The sequence below is a fragment of the Condylura cristata genome, unplaced genomic scaffold (genome assembly GCF_000260355.1).
Source record: "Condylura cristata isolate star-nosed mole 26May11 unplaced genomic scaffold, ConCri1.0 scaffold00009, whole genome shotgun sequence".
NCBI classification, from domain to species: Eukaryota; Metazoa; Chordata; class Mammalia; order Eulipotyphla; family Talpidae; genus Condylura; species Condylura cristata.
Genome location: NW_004567110.1, coordinates 16,954,357 through 16,980,194, shown reverse-complemented (window position 1 = coordinate 16,980,194; position 25,838 = coordinate 16,954,357). Strand labels below are relative to the sequence as shown.

Genomic DNA, 25,838 nt, shown 5'->3' with positions numbered 1-25,838 from the left:
CTTCAGGTGCTGATGGCAGAGTACACCCACCATCAAAATACCCTGGCCCACCGCCTTGACTCATAGGGGCATTTCAAGTGCTCTCCAGCCACTGTGCTGGACTGCACAGTGCTGCTCACAGAGACACCGCTAGTGTACTGGTTCAGGACACCAGCCGTTTGCTCACACTGCAATTCCTTGGCATGAACCTCACGATCGATCTTTATTCATCCAACCAGACTTCCGTCGGCTGAGGTATCATCTTCTCCAGTAAGCCCTGTGGACCTCCAAGCCCAAGGCAGGTGCCTGCACTTAGTGCCTTACTCCGAGACAAGAGCTCTGCCTTACTCTTGCTGCACTTCTTAATTCTTAGCACAGGGTCCAGTGAGTAAATGCCACTTACCACCTCTTTAATCTTAATAGCCCTAATATGCTGGAGGAACTACTCAACTTCTCTATGCCTTAGTGCCTTCACTGAAATGGAGTGCAACTATTCAGCCTCACATTTCATTCAAATGATTAACTGACACGATGCCTAAGAAAATGCTTGCCATAATTCGGGACTTTTATTGTATTTTCTCACAGAAGGCAAAAATCAAGTGTGAGTTATCTTTATCATAGCCCAATCAAAAATAGCATGCCAGATAATTGTTTCATGAAAGAATGACCAATTAATCTGAAAGACAAAAATGAAACTGTTGCTCAGATTAAGCTACATTTTATGTGTGTATGTTTGTATGTGTACATATAAACACATGCATGTATACACATATATATCCACGCACATACATAAATGACTCTGATAACATTATAGCTCATCATATCGTTCTTATTACCTGGAAAATTCCCCATTTTCATCATTTCAAACTAAAACATAACTGTTTAATAATTATAGACTTTTCAATCCCTTATCTTAGCATTTCATCATCATAAAATATTCTTTTTCTTCTTTTCAATTTCCCCCAGTTTAAATTAGATTTTCAAAATGTACTAGGCCACAAAAATATTCAACAAATGAGCATGCATTAAAAGAATGAATTGTTTTTTAAAATTTCTACTTCATTTACTTGGAAAGTTAATGTTTTATGTTCTAATTACTGACATGAAATATAAAATGTACCATCACTCTAAAATAAATGCATCCAAAAGGTTTTCCCACAAATGGCTATTTGAGAGAAAAAAATGTCTCTAACTAATGGGATCAAAATTTTGCAAAGTCCTGCATCTCTAATGTGATACATAAATGCAATGATTATATAAGTTGAACCATATCAGCAAATACACTCCTTTTACTCACACATCAATATAATCCCAATTAAAATACTCTGAAGACTGCCTACAGTATTTTAGATCGAAATAGCTTCCACTGAAATAGACTTTCCTGCCACTCTGATTTAGCATCTCACTCTCCCTTATCAGCAGATGGTAAGCCAAGTACTATTTAAATCCGTATGTCTTCCATAGGCATAGTTCAAATACTGAATAAAAAGATGAACACATGTTTTAAGGCTAATCAGATTAGCCTTTAAGTGAAAAAAAAAAATAACCAAGGGGAGTTTCAGTTCCTGTAAATGATTTTTTTACTACAACACATTTAGATGACTGAAGGAGTTAAGTCTCTGTAAACCAGCCCGAACAAACCATCTCACTGTATAGGAGAAAACTAAAGCCAAAGACTTCCTTGACTTTATTTCTTCATGAATCCTCATTCTCAGCATAGACTGCAATCCTGATAGGCAATGAATCTGATATCAGACGAATTCTATTGTGTGGGCAAAGTTCAACAAATCACAGCTAAGATCAGAATATTTCACCAGTTTTCTTATGCACACAGCTATATCCCTGCCCTGCCCTATTCTGCCATCCACCACTTACCTAAAGGTTCAAGAAAACAAGAACTCCATTTAAAGAACAAAGCTTACCTTCATAGATTTCAATTCCACAGATACAACCTGCACTCTTCTAGTTAGGAGATTAAGATGATGAGGGTGGGTTTGCAGTATAAACATCAGGCGCATTCCAGAGTTACAAAGCTTTCAAACTCTCCTTTCTGGGTTTGTTTCTAGCAAGTCAGATGTTGACTCCAAGGAATAATAGCTATGAATATCTCTCTCTTCTTCAAATCACACTTTCTGGGCTGCAAGCCTTTGACTCCTTGACTTGGTCATAAAACATGTTTCCTCTTATCTTCAGCCCAGTACCCAATGTTCTAAAATGCTTCCTTTCTTTAGAAGGGAGCAGTACAGATGATGAATCTTTCCACATTTCACATCCAACAGTGTTCAGCATTTTGCTCTATGAGCTACAAACTGCACAAAAGAGTGATCACTTCAATCAAAATGGAATCTAGAGTTAATTTTTTTTTAAAGGAGTTTATACAGAGAACATGAACTTTGGATACAAATCTAAACAAACCTTTACGGTTTTACTGGAACATTTTTTGTTTTGTTTTGTTCATAGAACAGTTCATTTTCACATCATTTTGTGCCTTTTTCCATCTCAGTTGTAATCCCCATGGGCTTCCCATCACCAAATCACCCGTGTGCCATTACCATAGTCCTTACTGGAACACTTTCAAACCTAAAAACACATCGGCATATTGCTTCTCTTGATCCTTATATCAGAAAAGTCTGTGATTCTTGAGAAAAATCTCTATCACCAGCTAACTGAAAATAAAATTCAAATTTAGAAATGGTCCAGTAAAGCTTGACTATTTCTTTCACTTTTACATGAAACCCTAACTTTTCAATTATAGATTATAGATCAAATACACACACACACACACACACATTATTGCAGAATTTAAAATGTATTTTAAAAAATTATATAAATGTCATAAATCCTCAAAGAATTGTATTCATTTAAAACTATATTGATTTGAGAAGACACAGGCAGTAGGAAAATAAAAATGGCATAGTCCTCTCTCAGAAACTCACAATCTATTAAAAGAGAAAAAAGTCACAAATGGATAAATAAGATCTGGTATCTGCTGCTCCTCTCATAACTTTGCTCGCTGGTGTCCCAAACTCGTTCAAATGTCCCTTACACACACATACACACTTTTTTTTTTTTTTTTAAGATTTTATTTATTTGTGCATACAGAACTGGGGTACAGGCCAGAGGCTCAGGGGCGGCGAAAGCCCCCACCAGAGACAGAGTGGGGAACAGAACAGGCAGATCGACGAAGTACACCGCTGAGGGGAGCAGCGGGGGGCCAGGAGAGGTCTGCCGCGCCATGTGGTCACCTCCGGGGCAGGCGGGAATCGAACTCATGCGGAAGCGGCTTTAGATTCTCAATGCTGTGCTTTAACCCGCTGCGCCACCAGGGAGGGCCACACACACACACTTTAATGCATCTCAGTTTTCTCAATTTAATGCTGAGGAAATATCACAAAAATCCTAACATTGCAGTGAAATTCATACCTTAAAATCCTAAGACCTAGACAGTACAGGTGCAAACACAAGCCAGGAAACCTAAGCTGCTGTATTTGAAGCTCGTCTGATTCATTAAAAATGAAGAGTTTTAACTGAACGTGACTATTTGCCCTTATTGTATATAGATATAGAGGAGCAGCAGAATGATCCACGAAGAAGGATTGTTACAGAATCTAAATTTGTGAGACCAACTGTAAACCTCAGACGTATTATGATTTTAACCTATTTCAGAGACTTTTATCTACCTACAGTTTGGTTAGCTATTATAAAGCTAGTGAGATTGATTAAGCATGATTAGCGTTCATAGTTATGCAAGTTTGGAAAGAACCACTTGAAAGCAGCCTAGATATAAAACTTAAAAGGCTTCTTTTAAATAATGGAAAAGAGCAGAAGATGGCTCTTTTTCTTTTAAATGATTACGCTGTTGCTACAGAGAATTTTTGATAGAAGTGCCATAAAATCTGTGATCATAACATAATCAATGGGCTATAGTTAATTTTTTAAATGTATTTTCATTTGTACTTATTATGACAAAAATAAAAAGGCAAACTTTTGATTTTTCTTGAGTAAATTGGTAAATACACTAGTAAAAAAAGTAATAAATCCATCTCTCAGATCCAAATTGTTTACAGGAACTGAAAGCCTTGAAGCTTGAAAGATTTTAATCAAGGCTTCCATTAACCCCCTACCAATATCCCAGGGACTGTCGGAATTTTAAACAAAAGGGAAAGCATGCTTTTAAAATGACTTAATGCAGTACAGTATTAAGATACCTAACAGTTTTAGCCATTAAACAACAGGTGATATATCTTGGGAAGGGATTTCCCTTTCTTCTCAATGACAAAATAAGACATTAAATAGGACATGAAAATGAGCCAAAAGACAACAGATTAAATCTAAAGGAATGATTAGTGAATAAATCAGAATACCAATATACAAAGCTAAATCATAATAGATCTTATATGCAATAAACCAATCAAATTGGAAAATATATATGTAATATGGCATATATCTTTAAACAGGCATTAAGAATAGTTTACATTTCTATTTCTTTTTATCATAATGTATGCAATGGCCATAAATACTATTATTTCTAATTTACACTTGAATGAAAATATATACACATAAAATACTATGCAAAACGTGTTAAAATAACATTCTAATGCTTATTTACACTAATTAAATAAATTATTAAACTTATTCAGACTTTAATACTGAATTCTGTTCTAAAAATTACCCTTTCCTTTTGGGTTTAGTGTGTGAGTAATAACTCTTGAGGCATAAATGTTTCTTTGAATTTCTGAATTCCATCAATCAACAAAGTATTTTTGTCATACAGAGGCGATCTTAAATTTGATCTTATAATTGTCCAAATGGTAACTTTTACACTAGAGACGTAAAAGTAGAGTGAATTTTCTCGGTAGTTATTTTTTTCAAATTAGGGCATAACTTACTCTCTTTGCTATTTCTTTTAGCGGGATTCTGCTTCAAGTCACATTAGACTTGTGCACTTTAGTTATTCCTCAAGCTTTCCAAACTTTTTTCTTTGCTGCTACCACCCTAATAATCTGCTACACTGTCTATACTCAACTAATCAAATCACAACCCATTTTAAGAACCAATTGTTGAACAATCTTCTCCAGGAAGCCTTCCTTTATGGCTGAAGTAAGGTGAATCTTTCCGCCTTTGAAAACTTTACATTAAAAATAAGATTATCTTGTTTGTTTCACACCATAGCTCTTAACACTCTTTTTCTTACACTAGATCATTTTCCTAAACATTTCCTCCCCACTGGTTTGCAAATTAGTATCCATAGCTATCTATGTTGAAACACACTCAAGAATATTTTGTACAGATTCAGCTTTAAAATACACTCAGTTGGGCCCTCCCTGGTGGCGCAGCGGGTTAAAGCGCAGCACTGAGAAGCTAAAGCCACTTCCGCATGAGTTCGATTCCCGCCTGCCCCGGAGGTGACCACATGGCATGGCAGACCTCTCCTGACCCGCCCGCTGCTCCCCTCAGCAGTGTACTTAGTTGATCTGCCTGTTCTGTTCCCCACTCTGTCTCTGGTGAATCCTCTCACCCTCCGCAGCTCTGGCCTGTATCCCAGTTCTGTACAAATAAATAAATAAATCTTTAAAAAAAAAATAAAAATAAAATAAAAATAAATAAATAAATAAATAAAATAAATAAAAAAATATATATATACTCAGTTGGGTCCTCCCTGGTGGCACAATGGGTTAGAGCACAGCACTGCAAGCTAGCCACAGCTGCTACAGTCTGAGTTCGATCCTTGCCCCGAGGGTGACCCACGTGGTGTGGCAGACCTCTCTTGACCCTCCCGCTGCTCCCCTCAGCAGTGTACTTCGTCGATCTGCCTGTTCTGCTGCCCACTCTGTCTTTGGCGAATCCTCTCACCTGTATTCCAGCTCTAAATGTATAAATAAGTATTAAAACACACAAAAAAAACTTCTAAATGAATACAAATAAAATATACTCAATAAGCAAAAGATGTCAACTAATATAGAAGTTAGTCTCCTCTATTCCCTAGGAGAGATGTCATAGCCTGCGATCCATGAGACATTTTGATCTGAATGTCTTGCAAATTCTGCAGGTATGAGAGCAGCCTTGTTATTTTATACACATAAACAGCAGTCTCTAGAGTTCCAAAATGGTATTATCATTCAAATAAAGCAATATAGGAAATAGTGTGGAAGTAAGACTACATCAACATATTCTAGCTTGGTTCCATCAACTACTAGCTGGGTGACACTAGGAAAATGACTTAACATCTGTGAGGCTCCACTTCCTCTAAGGGAGTTAAGGATAGCATGTAAGCCATGGAGTTGTTGTGAAGATTAAATGAGGAACACAAATAAAGAACAACGCTTGGCCCATAATTAGTGATTAGCAAATGTTAGCTGTTCTTAGTCTCCTCTTCCAATAATTCACCCAAGACCTCATTCATCATAATTTCCCTCCTCTTGGTCACCCACACATGTAAATTTTGCTAGCTCTTGAAGGTTCAACATCTAGCCTATTATAGAAATCATGTCTAATCTTCACTCTTCCAATGTAGATTCTTTATTATCACTCCTTGGGTAAAGAATTGTCCTACTAATTAATATTTCTTATTTGAACTCTTTTTACCTCTCTGTAAAATGGCATTAACTTTATTAAAAGTTTCATAAAGTTATCCTTATTTCCAAATCCTGTGAAGATTCCCTATTTTGTTCTGAAACAAATTTTATTTAAATGTATTTAAGGAAATTCTCCTAACCTACACATCACCTTGGCTCCCCAATCTACTCTGTACATACTTTTCAATCAAAATTTTCTATTATCTGAATCCTAAAAGTGCCCTAAGTTAAATTTGCTTTGTTTTCTCTACATAGCTTGCAATTGCACACTGTTATATTCACCTACTGAAAACCTAGTATTTTTTTTCAAAACCAGCTCAAAAAGTTGTTTGGCAACTGAATCAACTAAATGTGGTCTGTCTGATAATGACTATACCCAAAGACAGAATCTTCCCTCCTCTTGTCTGGTCCTATTTATGAAATCTTATTTGTATTACTGCTATCTATATATCCTTCCCATTACTATCCATGATTTTACAGCATTTGAGTAAAAGAACCTCAACTTGCTCATACTTATTTGCTTTGCAGTATCTTTCATGAGTCCTGAAACCTAACAGGTGCTAAGCTATTAGTTGCTGGACAAAAAAAAAAAAAAAAAAAAAAAAAAGCTAGAGACCAGTTTATCAGGGAATGATTAAACAAAGTTACATTTTACATTGTCATTAATTACATTGCTTCAACTCTAAGTTAGGTTAGTTTGGTCTTGTGCCATTAGTTCTTTGAAATCCTGAACCCAGATGAGCATTAATTTATTTAAATTTAGGTATGCCAAGATATGAAATTAAATACCTTGAACTAAGGAGTATGTTGTTGTAATTTCATGACTGTACATACAACTAATCTTTAATCCTATGAATGGATTTTCATATAACATCAAAATGCTCAGAAAAGCAAATGAAAAGAGATGGGAGTTAGAGAGGTTTTCTGTATTTCCCCTTAACTCCTGATTTTCATTTTTACCTTATAATAAACCATGTAAATAACCTTGGGCAAATCTTTAAATATTCAGTTATTTCAAAACAGAAATACCAATAGAAAATACCAATTATTAGCTGTTTGTATCTCCTTATGTGTTTACTAAAATACGATTAACTTTACAAATCATCTTGGAGACAGCTGTGTGTGTGGTGTGTATAACTAGTAAAATGTACCTCTTGTAATGTTAATTTTAGTGAATTATAATATTTAAATACTTTTTGAATATTAAAGTCCACCAAGTAATCTATCTTTCAACTATGAAAGCAAAATCAATACCTGGCCGATTCTATGTTGGTGCATCAGAAACACATTATATTCAAATCATATCATCTTTCCCCACAGTAATTTTTAACTTACTTTATTTTCCTCACTCTTTCTGTGAGGCAATTCTGACTAATGAAAGTCAAGACATGATAACTTCTTTTCTGCTTCCACAGTGTTTATACAAAACCTGTGCGATGACATATACTTAGATCAATGTTATGCCACAGGAGAACCTCAATATATATTTTAAAAAAAAGTAAATTGAACACTTTAAAAGTATAAATAAGATTCAGCTATTTAGCTACAAGGCAATTCAATATAGCACTTATAATAGCAAAAATTGGAAATAACTAAGTCCATCAGGGAGCCACTAATCATCTATCCTAGGATAATATATAAAGAAATGGCATGTCAATAAAGTAAAATGTACCTCTTGTAATGTTAAATGTAAAGTAAAATGTAATTAATATGAAGAAATATTTACAACTTATATCAAGTGAAACTGATGGCTATTTTATAATTAGCATATACATCTAATTTTGTATGTTCATACCTATATGTGTGTGTGTGTGTGTGTGTGTGTGTGTTTCCAGGGAGGGACATATTAAAGTGTTAAGTAGTGATTTTCTTCTTTTTGTAAATCTACATTTTCTAAAATGTCTATGAATGAACATATTCATTTTTAAAAGAAATCAAATGCCAAGAAATACTAACTTAACATCTTTTTTTCTCTTTTCAAACACCCTTCCCAATTTCTCCATTCTGTCCCAAGCTCAATCTAAAGCCACCTCCTCTCCCTAAATCCACAGGAACTGGATGGAAATATGGTCACTTTCATCACGACCTCTCATACTTCAAATAACCTATATATGAATAATGTGATATTAAATCTGAAGGAGCATAAAGAATCTAAGAAAGGTTTATAGATTTAAGTTTTCAGTGGGATGAAACTGAATTATTCACTTCCATTAAATAGAGTTTGAATGATTCACAGCCAATTTTATTTTTATAATTGTAATGAAACAGCTGGGATTAGAGTCTATTCAAGGACTCATAAGAAATTTGCACCCCACCTACTAAAATTAGTTTCTGCATCCAAAGTTCTGATTTGAACATCTGACTGTGAACAAAACAGGCATCATCGCTCAATGCCAAGAAACTGAGGAAGTAGACTTTAAAAGCATGTCATATCTCACTTGAATTATTTCATTTTTCATTGTGCTTTATCATCATTCATAAGCAGCTTCTTAATAAACATGATTCTTTGAAACAGTTAATTTCAAAGAATAAGTTTTCCTGCATAATAAAAGCTCAAAGAATATAATTGTTGAAGTTTCCATACCCTATTGTAAAGTCTCATTTATGGTTTCTCAGCCATTAAGAAGGAAATCTAATTTTTAAGAATTTATACATCAAATGTGTAGCATCTCGTTGGTCATTAGCATGATGAAGTCTGAAACCTAATGTTTTTCTATTAAAGTTGACTCAGGTACCCCTTCACAGACCCAAGTTTTATCAACAATTTACTTGGCCCCACAATTTGGAATTCAAGAGATATAAGCCATGTTGTACCTCAGGCTCCATAGTTTTCCAAAGGAGGAAACGGAGTATAAGGAGTGAGTGACTCACCCCCAGTCACACAGCTACTTAGTCACAAAGTGAGTCTAGGACACACAGCTTCTTCCCTCCAATCCAGCACTATTTCCACTGTATCACAAGGAAGAGTAAAAAGCAAATATGAAATGTCATTTTACCGGAAAATAAAATCTAGTCAAGCTTGAGACACAGCCACACAGTCTACTAATGGTGGAATACACCCACGTCCAAGCCCAAAGATAACACTACATTGCACTGAAGAGTAATTAGACTATATTTTCGATTCTTCAGAAATGTTGAAATTATGTATAAATCTGAGGCAAGTTCTACATTTTAATTTGGTTATAAAAAATCCCATATTATGTATATTACTATAACAAAAGTTTTTAAAAGTATTATTAAATGAATAAATTTATTGACCACAGAAAAACCTACCAGAAATCCACATTTTAAAAACTTCCAACTTTATTTGAAATAATGACTTAATTCAGATGAAGCTGATCAATTTTTTTTTTTAAAGAAATTTTAGGCTGTTAATTCCTTACATTAAGAAGATTTGATAAACCAAATATATCATTGTGCAAAGCTTTGCAAGACAAATGTATTTCCAAAAAGGTATATGTAGATAAAAGCATTTTAATTTTTTAGTGCACCAAAGAAGAAATTTCCTAAGTACTATACTCTCATTTTTAAAAACAAAGTAATTGAGTAGCTCTCAAATGCATTATTTATAAATTTTCAGATGTCCATATATAAGCCTGACTTATGTTGCATATATAAAAGACTTTTCATATTTTTTTGTGAGTGTTGTTTATTGGTTATGAATGACCAATGATGGTATTTCTAGCACAGAACAAGCACAAGTGTTCTTGCTCATCACCTTAAATACTTTATTAAGAAAACAATATTCTGACAGTAGACCCCTCTTATCACAATCTTGCTTCCCACACATTTTCCACTGCCCCCATTCAACCAAGGTCTGAAAGCATTCCATAGAATACATTATTGGGGGACAGGGGGTTAGAGATTGTGTTTAGATAGCATATTACACCATTGTGTTATATTTGTTCTGTTTTATTAGTAGTTATTGTTATCTTGCTGTGCCTATTTCAGAAATTAAACTTTATCTTAACTATGTCTGTGCAGGAAAAACACATAGTATATATAAGTTTCATTATTCTGGTGTGTTTTCAGGCATTCACTGGGGGTCTGGGAGCACGACCTTTACGTATAAGAAGGATCACTGCACCTTGGGGGTCAACACCCATTTATGTTTAGATGAGACATTTATGGTAGGTGAAAACACTTATGTCTAGATTAAACAAATCATTCGAAACTGTAGGAGGTAATACAAGCATTTACTAACAAATCATCAAAAGTTAAAGGAGGACAGGCAACAATATAAATGAGACCTTAGGCAAAATAAATAATCACTAGGCCTCAGTTTCTCCATCAAATAAGAGAGATAGTAACCCTTCCATCTCAAAAGATTTTCTTGAGAATGAAAGGAGTGAATCCAGTAATAAATGAATGGGAAGGCAGTAAATTTATAATCCTAGAAACTGAAATAATACATTACACAATAAGTCATAAGTATCCATCTATTTTAGCCAGATACTTTCTGTAGTTTTTCAATAATTTCATGTATAGTTGTTCTAATAGTATTGTCATTTTCAAGAATTCAAACTGGACAGCTCTGAGGCATTACTGAGCCAACCAGCTCAGCACATAACCTGCTGACTCCACTAAATTGATTCCCTGAGAAGAGATTATTTGTGGAAAGAAGTTTTCCAACACTTCTTTTTCATGATTTAGTATAAATCTTGAATACAAAATTGTAAACTAAATGTAACACCACTGGCATATGCAATTCGATAAATCACACTCTTCAAATTATGTTTTTTAATCAGAAATCTATTTTTTAAGTTCTATTTGTATTCAAAAATCTCGATTCATAACCATGACTCATTTTTAAGTGTTAGCAAAAGTTGTAACTGTATTTTGCCTCTTAAAAAGATATTTATCGATGCTTAGCTTTTTATGCCTAATTATGATATTTTAGGTAGGCTAATATGCACGAAATGAAATTGTTCAACTCTTTCCTAATTAATGTGCTCAAATTAAATCTAAATTGAGAAACTATGATTTTAAGAGGCAAGATAACATGCAGAATCACATTTAAAAGCCACTTGAGGGCCACCCCTGGTTGGTGCAACTGGTTAAAGCACAGCCCTATGAAGCTATCCACAGTCACTGAAGCACGAGTTTGATCCCTGCCCAGGGAGGCACCCACATGCAGCAGAAGACTTATCTGCTCCCTTCAGCGGTATATTTCAGTGAATCTGCCTGTTCTGCTCCCCACTCCATCTCTGGTGAATCCTCTCACCCCCTGCACCTTTGGCCTGTAACCAGTTCTTGTAGGCATAAATAAATAAATCTTAAAAAATTAGTTAATAAATCCATTTGATCATTCTGACATGAATAATGATACCTTACACTCATTGATCACAACTGTACCGTACTTACAAAAACAGAAATAAAAGCAGGATTCTGGGCCCTCCCTGGTGGCGCAGCGGGTTAAAGCACAGCACTATGAAGATAAAGCCACTTCAGCATGAGTTTGATCCCGCCCTGGAGGTGACCCATATGGTGTGGCAGACCTCTCCTGACCCGTCCACTGCTCCCCTCAGCAGTGTATTTCATTTATCTGCTTGTTCTGCTCTCCACTCTGTCTCTGTTGAATCCTCTCACTGTCCCTGAACCTCTGGCCTGTACCCCAGTTCTGTGTGCATACATAAATGAATTAAAAAATAAAACAAAAAACAAAAGCAAGATTCCTTTAACTCACTCCTAAACACTGAATATAAAATATACCAGAAGATAAAGTCTTGAAACTTTTTTACCAAAATAAAGTTATACAGCGTCTACATTAGAATTCACTATAAACATCTATAAATAAGCATGTTTCTTGGCCAAAATAAAGGAAATAGGTTCTCAAACTTGACTGATGCAATTCTCATTTCCTTGAACTAATAACACAAGTAGGTATAGCAGTATCTTCTTGCCAAGACTCTTTGAGCTTTGGTCGACCATACTAATCATTAATGTCTGTGTTTATAAACACTTAATGAAACTCCTATAATAAACTCAAAGGGAAATGAGAGTAAAAGAATGGTACTAGAGATTGTATGTAACCTGGAAGCAATAACAAAGTACATAAAAATTCTACATAAAAAAAAAAAACTTGATATATTTGGTAATCTATATTTCTATACAATCCTTCCATGAACTAGAATCTACCAGAAAAAATGCTACATTGACATCAATACTACATAGCTCATGGCTGACACACTTTTGAACCATTCTGCATCTGTACTCCTGAAACCTAGGATGCTCTCTGTATACTTTCCACTTCCAACAACTAAGAGCACTCAACAATGGGTTACTTTTGGGGCCCTGTTATCTCCTAACTCTTGCAGTCTGTGAAAAAAGGAAGTCAAGAAAAAGATAGTTATACAGGAAATAATTAACAGATACTGTGCCGAAGGATAGCGTTTCACAGTAACTACACTTAGAGTTCAATTCACTCAAGATACAGCTGCTTCCCGTGCCTTAGAAACCTGGGTCACAGAACTATCCCAGACTTGACAAAAGCCTCATTTATGAAAAAGGAAAAAAATAAAGTGTTCTTAAAAAATATTTGGGCCAGTGGAGCTATCTATAAAAAAAGAAATCAGAATAGAAAATGCCATTATTCAAACCAAACTTACCTATATGTCAGATTGCTTTTAGTTGTGAGCTACCATCAGAATGTTCTACTAATGGAAAAGATGAACAACGAATAAACAGGAGGAAAGCAACTGATATAGATTTTATTTAGTATAAGCCATTAAATTGATTGTATTTACTATTACAAATGACTGAATGATGGAATTGAAGTTTTAAATGAAATGTAAAATATATTTGAGTTTAAATCAGACCCTTTTCTAAAAGATGATAGAAAAATATTTTGTTAAGGAAGAAGCACAAAACTGTACATGGGTTGTTGGTAACTACATAGAGTAGGTAGTTTCTAATAATTTATTATTAAGCAAATGAAATGTCAATAGTTAAGAAACTGTATGGCCTGTAAAGCACTGTTTCATGACCAGTGTTAGGGAGTTAGCGTTCCCCTTCTTTCCTGGTAGAATCTGGTCTCTGGTAGGTGAGCAGGTAACAATGGGGTCAAGAAAATAGTTACACACATAAACATGATGTGAAGCCAATATTAACAACTTCTATGATAACTGAAAGCTATTTTAATTATACATGAAGCATAGCAATATCAGACATTTCACTTGAGATCATCTTTAAATAAAAGTTCTGCCGTCTTTGGTCAGCTTTTGTAAAAGGCATTCAACATTGTCACTTGTTTGAATGTCTGTTTGGCTGCCAATAGACTGTCCCCAAAAGAACATTTTTGCATCTCAATAGGCCATCCAGTATCAACAATCTTTAAACTATAAACTTAACCACTGCTAAAGTAGCTAGGGAATAGCATTGGTTTTGTACTGTCTTGGTATCACATTTACAAAATGATCAAATAATCATACTACTTTGCACTTATCAGGAACGCTGCATCTGACAATCTCAAAAGGCCTCACAAACATTAATTAACTAAGCTGCACAGCACTCCTGTGAGAAGGGCAGATGTTAGCATCCTCTCAAAGGGCGAGAAGATAAGAGGATCTGGGATCCCTTCCTTTGAAGGTCAGTGACTCAATTAGAACTCAACTCCCACAGTCCAAGGCTGAACATAAACTTCCAAATCAAGCACTGCAAAATATACATGTTCAACTGGATAAATCTCCTGAAATAAAATTTTTAGAACAAAAAAGGATATACTGCTTGAAAAGATTTCTTTTTCCTCTAGATGCACTAACAAAGTAGGTTGTTGAGTAGTGTTTGAACCTAGGGAAATATTTGAGCCAAATTATCTGTCTATAAGATTCTATGCTGACAAATGACCCCAAGGGTAGTGGAATGTTGTCTTGTCATAATTCCCCTTAAAAATTTACCAACTACACTTAATCATATAAGTTTCATGAACAAAAAAATTATATATATTTGTGGAATTTAATGAGACATTTTTTTCCTTATTCCTGTGGCTATCAGTTAGAAAACAAAGCTTTCTAAATTACAAAAATCCTACATAAGTGACAATTAGGATTTCTTATCCAAGAAATAGTAACTTTGATAGAGTTAAATCTTCACAAAAGTCTATGTACAAAATAAATAAGTACTTTTGTGGAAATATACATTAAAAGAGAAAGTGTTCCTAAAAGGATCTGGGATTATATTTTCTTCTGACTCCCTGTCTAAGCTTAGTTTGAAATGAGGGGCAAATATCTACTTGAATGTGTAAACAAATTAACTATTATTTTTAAGCACCTTCAATGTTAAATATGTTCAGTTCTTCACAGAGTCAAAAAAAAAATGATGATTTATTATTTATGCATACAGAAATGGGGTACAGGCCAGAGGTGCAGGAGCAGTAAGAGGATCCACCAGAGACAGAGTGGAGAGCAGAACAGGCCGAATGATGAAGTACACTGCTGACGGGAGCAGTGGGAGAGACAAGAGAGGTCTGCTGTGCCATGTGAGTCACCTCTGGGGCCAGAATTGAACTCTCACCGGAGTGGCTGCTGCTGGCTTCACAGTGCTATATTTGAACCCGCTGCACCACCAGGGAGGGCCCCACAGAGTCACATTTTAAGTATAATTGTAAACTCTGGGTTTTTAAGAACATTTCAGCATCTTATTCATGTTTTATGAAATGTACACGTAAAGATTTTTTTTTTTATTTATTCATGCGTACAGAACTGGGGTACAGGCCAGAGATGCGGAGGGTGAGAGGATTCATCAGAGACAGAGCAGGGAGCACAACAGGCAGATTGTCAAAGTACACTGCTGAGGGGAGCAGCTGGTGGGTCAGGAGAGTTCTGCCTCGCCATGTGGATCTCCTCGGGCAGGAGGGAATCAAACTCATGCGGTAGTGGCTTCAGCTTCTTAATGCTGTGCTTTAACCCACTGTGCCACCAGGGAAGGCCCCAGAAAATCTAATTTTTTAAAGCAGCTTATAAGGTAAAGCTCATGCTCATGTATTTTTCTGCCACATTGTGTTCAAAACACAATGACCAACTCAAGTCACATAGATGATGTGCAATTTTTTTATAACAAGATCAATTCCATGCCAGAAACTAAGAAATATAAAGGCATTCACTATGTGAACGCAGAAAGGATCTGCTATTGAACACAAAACAAAAAGCCAAACACTCGCTTATGCATAAGAAGAAAGAAATGAAAAGAACTAGTGAAGAGAACACTTAGAACTTTGAGCTCTTCTAGTTGACTCCTTCCTTTCTTCATTCAACTGAAACAAAATTTCATAACTAAAACCAGTATAAAACCTGTATCAGAAAGACCAATATTTTAAAAACAACATTAAAATTATATGGTTTTGTGGAGTGACCCTCACTACATCCAACCTAACTTTAAAAGTATTTCCATTATTTACCAGCACAGTGTTGAACTATTTTAAGTTAACATTTCCTGCTGAACAAATACTTAATTCTTAATTCTTATTTACTTACTTAATTCTTCCCTACTTAATTCTTAATATCTCTCTATCCCATAGAAAAAAGAAAATGATCATCAAGTTCTTACTTTGGCAGCAGAAAGCACATGTAGACATATTTTTATATACTTTTTCTATTTCTACTATAATGTCTGTAACATTTAATAAATATATCACTATTTTTAAACCTATTTTCCATTTCTCCAGTTGTTTACTATTTCTAAACAAGCATGCCATACTAAAAAGTAATTTCAAGCTCCATTCCATTGCTTAAACTCAGATATGAATATTATCGTCTTAAGTACATATTTACATAGACTACTGTATTTTCTTAAACTTGTAAATTATCTATTAAGTATTTGTAAATTTTTATAGGATGCCTTCACTACTAGACATCCCCCACTACAAAATTGGTGTAAATGACAGTAAATAGTCAGTATTCAGTTGAGTACTGTCTGATGGATAGGGGAGGAAGACCCTTTAGTGTGCATTTGCCATGACAACATATCAATAGCAATACCAATTTCTACCACCAAAACAGAATTCCTATCGAACGTTATCACCAGGAGGGGCTCTGCTTATTTCTCTTGAAAAGGTGATAAGACAATGAAAATGTAATTTTGAAAGATTCAAACTTGACTAAAATCACAGCAAAATGACCTAACACTCTTTTATGTATATAGTATATATTTGTTGAATTTTGTCATCTCTCAAAGTTCAGTAGATGATAGTATTACAGTCATCCCATGAGGAATGTGACTATTTGTACAGTGTGGGCAAGTCGTCTCTCACTGAACATTTCCTACTTCAGCAACTACTGTGGAGGAACTGAAAAGACAGTTGAAATGATGCAACAGAAACTCCAAGTCAAGGAATTAAGGAAGTGGGAAATTGAGAAAAACAATTTTTTAGAAAAGTATTATCCACAGCCTGCTCAAAGAATGTCACCATCAGGCTCAGATTATAGATATCGCCACTTCATTAAATATCATTCCAAATCCACATATGGTGGCAGAAAAGGTAATATTCCAGAAACAACCTCAATGACTCAACTTGGGATCAAGTGAAGATGCCCCAGATGAAAGCAATTTTTAATGGGGAGAATCAGTAAGGGAGGGGGACACCAACGATCCAGATGTAAGGCATCCAATTACACCTCACAAGAGAGAGATGAAATATTTAAAAACACAGGACATTTCCTTTCTTGCTTGTAACCAGAATGCATAAGAGCCACTTGAAATCAGAAGTCCTGGCATGCTAAGAAATAATGTAAATTATAAGGCTGCAGCTCCGTGTATGTTTATCTACAAGTAGCTCCAGGAACACTCACTTAAAGGGCACACAAACTATTATTTTTCCTTCCAAAGTTACTTATAAACCTGCTCCTTCCCTGCAGGAAGGTTTCTCAATGCACCAGGGCATAGCTTCTTCTGCATTCAAGCCCTTCTCTTTGCTCCAGGGCATAATGCAGAAGGAAAAGGTAACAGCTTTTATAATTAACAGTGCACCTCTAAAGGGCATTTCTCAACTCCACTGGAGAATACCTGTGAAGCACAGAGAGGCTTCAGAGAATCTGCAGAAAATGAAAGCAGAGTTGCCAAGCAGACATTGGAAAGAGCAAGTTTTCTCCCCAGAATACAACGAGAGAGACCTCAGTGGTCTCTGACCTGCAGGTCAAAGCACCGGGCTGGCTGAATGAGATTTCCTAACTGGCTCTTTTGTAAAGGTTGGCTGGTTTCTGATCCAACCTTCTGTGCATGAACAAAGCTCCAAAATCATCCAGAAAGCTCAAAACTTTCTCAGAGTCAAGGTGAAATGTCAAAGCAGTGGAGCCTTAGGCAAAAAAGCAAGCATCCCTTACTGGGAGCTTGTGAATTCTGAAAATCTAAAGTATTTCTTGACAATTTCATGAGCTGGTAAAAAGAGAACCATCCAGGATCTTAGGTTATCAGGAGGTTTGGTTTGGTTTTTCCACATGCCATTATGTCATTCACCCTAAAAAACTGCTAACACAGAGTACACCACTCTTCTCTGGATGCTCCTCCTACCATTAAGGCTTCTCACTTCCCCCTCTTCATGGAAACTAAACCATAGGCATTGTTATTAGTATGTAATCATATTTTGAATTATAGCTTTCAAAGCTCTGCTTTTCTCTGCTTACATCTTACCAAGAGATTTGCATTCTTAGTGATTTAAATCTTTGCTGATTTCCTTGTTAACCATAAACTATGTCACACCACCTTAAAATCTGAAGTAAGTTTGTTCTTTTAATGTAACAGACCTGCATCCTCCGGAATTCTGAACCTCTTTTCTTCAAGTGCAGCCCACTCATTTTGATGGACATCATCACCAGGAATGACCTGCCCACATACTATCTGAGCTAGGAGGAATGACCAACAAGGGCCTCCCCACCCCAAGCTGCCACATTTAGCACGTGCTGAATACACTCAAACACAGACATAGAGCAGAGCCATCTTTTGCCACCTTGACTTTGAAAGCATAAGCCCAGACTGACACGGATCATTTAGTTTCATCCCGCAAGACATGATGCTAACTCTAGAGAATGTGTGTTCCCCCACTACCCCTTCAAGATACATGAATCATTTAAAATTTAAACTTTCCTACCCGTAACAGGGACTGGGACTCATCCTTGGACTTGTTTTCTCCAGACGCAGGATACTGCTGGGTGAGGGTCCCCGACTTCTCTCCGCCAGCAGGCACCCCCTGCAGGAATCCCTTGGTCTCCACAGCCAAGCCATAAATAGGTCTCGCCAGGTGGGCAGCTTCTACATTGGGGCTATCCCGTAGAGTCTTTGTCTGCTCTTGGGTGCCGGACACAGGCGTCAGAAGCCCCAGGCTTGCTTGGGTGTAAGATGGACTGCCCCGAAGGATGTCCGCCCCTCTCCAAGTCATGTTGCGAAGGTCGTCGCTTGAACTCTCAGTCCAAACTTTTTCTTTTAGCCCATCCTTATCTTCCAGCTTCTCCCTCTTCACCACACTCTCAGAAACTGGCTCTCCCATTTTAGAGTCTGGGTTGAGCAGACTATAGACCTTGAGGTCAATTTTGGGCTCCTCCTTAATGGTGGATACAGCATGACCGTCCTCCTCGCCGTTGGCTGTAGTGACATCCTGTTCCTGACAGTGAACAGTGTTGAAATGCTCCAGTAGTGACTGAGTATCGGCAGCTGTGAAACTGCATTGACGGCATTTGTAGCAGCTGTGTGCTCTCCTGGAGGAGCAGAAAACAGTCATTGGAAACCTAGCATTCTCAAGGGCTTTTTAAAAAAAGTCTTTAAGCACCTGAATTTTATCTCCCGTAATGTAATAGGTAAAATGAAATAGAATATTCTCAACACCTAGAAAGTGGAATGTAATTAACCGGCATTTTCAGTTCTATATAAAGAAGGTGATGTTCCTTTTGTTCTATTAGCAGTGACAGATATGCACACGTGCATATGCGCACAGATGCAAGTCGACTCTCATTAAAACTGGCAGTTTACTTTATTATGGAAAGATCTGCCTTGCTCTTTTACCTTGATTGAGTTATATCATGCTTGATATTATTTAAGTAGTCATACGTTTTTATACCTAATGTCATCTCGACTTTTCATTTTTTATTTCAAATAAGTTCAGATGTTTTCACTATAAATGTTATAATTTCTAATGCTGAAGTGCCTTGTACATATTTTATGTATATAAAAAGAAATTTTAGTTCCATTACACTTAACCCCAATAAACTATGGTTGAGTGATCTATGTAATAAATAGAATGCATTAGAAATACAAGACTTTACTATACAAATTCTATCTAGAAAAACATATAATCATACAACAAACTGAATGTCCTTTGGATTTAAGCGAAAGAACAAGCATTATGTAGCCAAATCCATTTAAAAAATGTGCATGTGCGTCTGTATGTGCATGTGTGTTTAAAAGGCATAAACAAGCAGGTCTTACTGAATAGCAGCATTTTCTGATGTTAAAGACAGAACAGTGACTGTTGAATTAGGACAAACATTTGACTAACAATGATCAAAGGTACACAAATACTTTGGCATACTTTTTTTAACCACTAAAGCTTTACAAGGCTCTGAATAAATACTATGTAAAATCACTTAAAGCTACTGCAAAATTTGTAATCATATATATAACAGCTGCCAAAAATCAGCATATTACTTTAACAGCTACCCAGTGGACACTGATGAATGAAAGACAAAGTTCTTGCCAATTGTTGTTCAGGTCTACTCAGGGATAACAAGTTTCACGTTCGGTTCAAAGCAAATAACTAAGTTTAGAGAGTGTCATGTACTAAAAATGAATGGCAATGGTGTGGAATGGCTGCCTAGGCCAGTCAGGAAGGCCTTTCTGAGGGATGAAATTTAGGGATGAAAAGCAACTGCCCTTCAATGGAAGATCGAGAAGGGAGGAAGAAGGCACATTGTAGCACGTCTGAGACACTGCAAAGAGGCACATTCTAGCACATTCTGAGACACTGCAAAGAAGCCATTGTAATTTTAGAGGAATAAATAAGAGGAAAGCTGGAGGGTGACCTAGAACTTTGTAGACAACGATGAGGAGGAAGATCTCTACAAGGGTTGAGGGGAGTGACTGTGAGGTTATAAGCAGGTGGGAGCATATTAATTGATGTGTAAGTCACTTGGGGGATGTAATAATTCCTATATTGAATAACAATCCCTTCATGGGACCTGTTGAATAATGACTGCAAATCCAAAAAAAAAAAAAAAGTTTATCTTGTGGAAACAAAATTCAAAGATATTAATATGTGTAACAAAATAGGATCCATTGAGAAAAACTACAAGTCAAAAGAAACTTATGGTTTTGAAGTCCCAAAGTTCCCTCATACTGACAAAAAAAAAAAAAAGGTTTTATCAGGATGGTTAAAGTTCAGAATATACCCAGTAAAATATGACACATAATCTTATTGGAACCATGAAAATTAAAAATAAACTCCAGGAAACATATTTGCAGGCTGTGACTGGCCTTCACCAAGAGACAGTGTGAAGGAGCTCTCTGGCCCTGGTGAAGCAGCTTTATGATCTCTTTCTTGACAGAGAGAGGCTCTGCCTTGATTCATGTTGCAATTCCCATCTATAAATTACATTGGCACTACGACTCCTACCAACCTGATATCTCTACAAATCCTAAAAAATTACAGTGGTGTCACTTCAATAACTATTAATACTAGAGGAATAACACATGTGAGAGAAGATTCGAGAGCACGACAGTGAAAGATCTTTTTAAAAGGCACACTTCTCGTTCTTACTGGAGGAGCAGACTCTAGAACCACATTTTTGAGTTTCAATTTTGGTTTTGTGTGCACTGTATGTGTGACTTTAGATAATGTACTGAGCCTCAGTTTCTTCATCTGCAAAATAAAGCAGAATGATACCTCTTAATACAGTTCCTGTGAATAGTAAGAAAGTAACATTCTAGTAGTGTCAACCACTATAAATCCTAAAATTAAATAAAATCTCTCTACAGGTAAATCTGCATTCTGTACTCTTTGCTCAAACTTTAAACTCACAAAGTAGTATTTTGGTATCTTTCTTTCCATTTCCCCATGTACCATAAACATGAAAGAGATCACTTTTAAAACCAAGTCTATTTCCTCAAAAAACTGTTGTTTTAAGACACTGCAGGTAGAATATAGTCTAATGCCTTTTCTGCTTCATTCAGTAGTGTTCAATGGCTTGAAAAATTGAGCAGTTTAGCAGTTTACTGCTTAATTGTCAAAATCTACTCTATTTCATTAATAGTCATCAGATCCAGCATCTTAAGATACTGAATAACAAAGACAAAAGAGACATGACCTGTGTTTTATTAAAACCTTGGGAGACAGGATGCCTCTTGAGAGTGTATTCATTAAGAAGCTCAGAGCCATAACATACCTAGTCATACAGATTGTTTCTTAAATATGTGCCTCACTCTACCATTGAGAACTGTCCTGAGCCATTCTAGCCCTCCATTAAAAAAAAAAAAAAATGGTGGGGCCCTCCCTAGTAGCGCAATGGATTAGAATACAGCACAAAGAAGCTAAAGCTACTTCAGCATGAGTTCAAGCACCACCCATGATCTACATGACGCTGCAGACCTCTCCTGACCAGCCCGCTGCTCCCCTCAACAGTGTACTCAGTCAATCGGCCTGTTCTGCTCCCCACTCTGTCTCTGGTGAATTCTCTCACTGTTTCTGCACCTCTGGCCTGTACCCCAGTTCTGTATGCATAAATAAGTAAATATTTAAAAAAAAATCGTGAAGGCATCCTATTCATATCTTTTATTTGACTGATACAAGGTCCTGGGTCCCTCCCTATACAAGCAATGGATTCACATTCAAAGTATCTGGGGGTGTCTAGGTTTTCTAGTTTAATTTTCTGTCTCAGTGGACATCTTCTTGACTCTTTAGAGATCTCAGCAAGAGCTGCCCCAGAGGGGAGATCTTGATGTAACTGAAAAGAAACCTTCCAAGACACGGATGTTGAAGAAAAAGTCAGAATACAAACAGCGGGGATCGGTGTAAAGCGGAAATAGAGGCAAATTACAGAGCTAAGACTTCAGTGTGAATGAGGTTTTATATTTAAAAGGAGAACATATTTTGAGAAAGGACAGTGAACTAGGTTGAAATAACCAGCTCAACTCACACACCTTTTCTTCTGAAGAGTTCAAAGCACTAACGATATATGATCTCACATTCCTACGTAGTAGGAAAAAAGAAAGTCCTTTACAGATGATAAGGTGGGGAAATTGTGATGTGTCCATTAAACCCACATCAAGTCAAGAATACACGATTTCTCTCTCCAAGACCAATGTTCTAGGTTTCTGGCTTCTGCTACCCAAATTTTTAACTTTAAAAAAATTAGTGAGCTTACTAACAAGCTGGGACATGAAAACATGGAGCAGGAGAAGTGAAAACCAGAGGGGTTGTGAAGTCTAAAAGAAGAGGCTTGACTAGAGCACTGATTTGCAAAATAGGCTGTAAGGGTGCTGAAACTTGAGAAGGGTGTAGTAATACAGATTTCAAGGCCTCTTCTTGCCCTGCTGGGTCGAAATCTCCCTGACATTACCTGAAAGTGGGAATATTAACGAGGTCCACAGGTAATACTGATGCAGGGACAAGGATCTCCACACAGCTTTGGTATCTGCTTTGGTATCCAGAGAGCACTGAAAGAGGACAGCCCCCACCTACTAAGACTTAACTAAAACACAGGGCTTGCCCCTTCTGCTTTGTGATTTAGAATCTTTGTTATTCTGAAAATTTGGGGTCTGGCTGCTATTCACATAAAGAGTAAAGCTTTACAATTAAGCAGTAAGCAGCTCAATGGCTCAATTTCTCAAGCCATTGAACACCAGGTGAAGCAGAAAAGACAATTTGGTACATAGTGCACCAGAGACCTGACGGACTTCTTTCTCCTATAATATCAGTCTTAAATAAATTATAGAAACAATATTTAAAAAATTGACATTACTTTCTAAAAGCCTGGAACAATGTAAATGGTTGGTAGCCAATACAGACTTTGAGAGTCCTGCTTAAACTCTAAAGGGCATGGATATCACCTGAGAAAGATGTGAAAATTCAGATTCTGAAAGTCTAGGGTAAGATAAAATATTAAGCATTTCTCACAAAATCTCAGATGATACTGAACATTTGGCCCCAAGGGCACACCTACCATAGCAAGAATTATTTAGACATGGTCAGAAATAACTTCAAGATGGGTTTTAGCTTAGAGTGAATTCTCAGCTTATATATCCAGTCCCTGATTGAATATTTCCAGCTAAATTTTCATGATGAGTAAGCTCATTTTCCCTCTAAAACACATCCAGTGTCAATCACCTCTTAAGAGTCTATACTAACAACCTTATACATTAAAACCACAAATAGGGCATTGCCATATATAATCCCCCCAAAAGTACTTGTTTTTTTTGTTTTTTGTTTTTATTTTTTCATTTTAGGGATCATCTTCTAACAGGGTGGTCCTCAAGAAAAGGGGTGGTTCCAGGTTTTCTGCCCCACCCAAGGGAAGGTGGAGCTGAGCAGGGGGAGAGAAAAAGCTGGAAAGGAGACTGAGGAAAGAAGGAAGCAGGAAGGAGAGACAGAAGGAGACCTGGAGTAGACACGAGAAGCAGAGACAAACGAAGAAACTGTGCTTGCTCTTGGCCCTAAACTGACTGAAACAGTGGGTGAGAGGCCCTTGGGAGGTTAACAATGGCAGCTTTGATTGTGACTTTGATCTTTTCCTCCCAGATGTGTCTGGAGGTTTCTGACCCTTTCCTATGGGACCCGCCAGAAGGTGCTTTAGACTGTGGCAGCTTTCAGGCCTTGCTTTGGGTCAGTTCCTTCTGGGTGGACTTTCACCCATGAGGAGACGGGTAACTTCAGGTGTTTAATTTAGAAACTATATTCTTGTCTTTTCTATATTGCACACTGATTCTATTAAAATGTCTTTCCAGAAGGTGCTTTATTGTATGGCAGACTTTCAGGCCTTCTTTTGGGTCAAACATGTTTGGGTGGACTTTTACAAAACAAGAGGATGGGTAACTTTGGGTGTTTGATTTGAAACTATATTCTTTGTCTTTTCTGCATTCCACCCTAATTGAATTAAAGTTCCTTTCCATTAAAGGTCTGTATGTTTTGTCTTGATGTGGTGGATGGCAGAACTTATTTAGACTCGGCAGGTTTGGGGGTTCTGGGATGCCCCTCTCCCTGCCCTATAACAATCTCTCGATAGTTTTTGGTGCTAGCCCACCTATTGTCTAATAAAATCGCACACACAAAGTAAATATTTCCAAGTCTACTTCACAGGATGATAAACTATAGTACAGACATGTCAATAAACAATTACAACAACAACAAAAAAATTGAGAGCAAATGTAGGGAAGCAAAACTATTCCACCCCCAATATGTCTTTGGCAAGTTTTGATTTCATAGGAGGGGCTTTGAAAGATGGTTGAAGATTGCTTTCGAAGAAGATATGTCAACTTCTATCAGGGCCTGTGTCAAGAAAACCTACTCTCCTCTCTTCAACAGAGAAGGCAGAATTTAATCTGGAAACTTCGGTCTACTGTGCCTTTCCAAGTGACTGCCTTAACTAATATTTCCTTTCTCCCCCCTTCCTGTCAAGACCTTCTTTCTTAACTAAACTATTTGAGATGGTATCTAAAGTTGCCTGGGTGTGTTACTCAGTGAAGCTGGGATGTCCCCATGTGAACAGGAGGTATACATGTTACTATTAACATGGTTGACGGTTTTCATATCAATTTGTCTAACTTGTTAGATTACTTGTCAAACTAGAGAACCCAGAGTAGTAGGAATGATTATTTTGTGTGTGTCCCATTAGCATATACAAGAATTTTGCTCTTGTCCACAGTTACTCTTTCACACGTGATGTTTGGAAGTTGATGTAATGTCAGTTTATTCAGAGTGAGTTTCTGAAAGACCTGGACTTATTATCTGACATGCATTGTCTTTTCAATAATAACTGAGAAGCTAGATTTTCAACAAAATGCCATGGCTGAAAGAATAAAAAGGGATGCTTCTGATTCTTAGTATAAAAAACAATACTAAAGACTATAAATTCAGTCATTGTGAAACTACATTAGTTTGGACTCTCCTCTAATCTACTCTAGGATTTTCATTTATCATCATTACTATGAAAACCTCAAGGGTTCAGAGAATTTTCCCTTCATTTCTCAAAGCCCACCTTAACCACCTTCTCATCCATAGACACTTCCCAAATGACTCAACCCAAGAGTAAATCTAACATCCTCTGAGCTATTCTGAAACTTTGTCTTCCTCTGAGGATATTTTTCACACTG

At 36.6% G+C, this 25,838-nt stretch overlaps 1 protein-coding gene across 3 annotated transcripts in view; it reads right to left on the bottom strand.

Annotated features, from left to right (window-relative positions):
• The window catches only part of TRPS1 (trichorhinophalangeal syndrome I), a 238,541-nt gene that overhangs the window by 146,273 nt on the left and 66,430 nt on the right, over positions 1–25,838 (bottom strand). For all 3 annotated transcript variants that reach the window (XM_004679631.2, XM_004679630.2, XM_012723090.1), the window contains exon 4: positions 18,634–19,237. In XM_004679631.2, the coding sequence (XP_004679688.1) occupies positions 18,634–19,237 (604 nt within the window). The remainder of the gene's footprint in view (positions 1–18,633; positions 19,238–25,838) is intronic.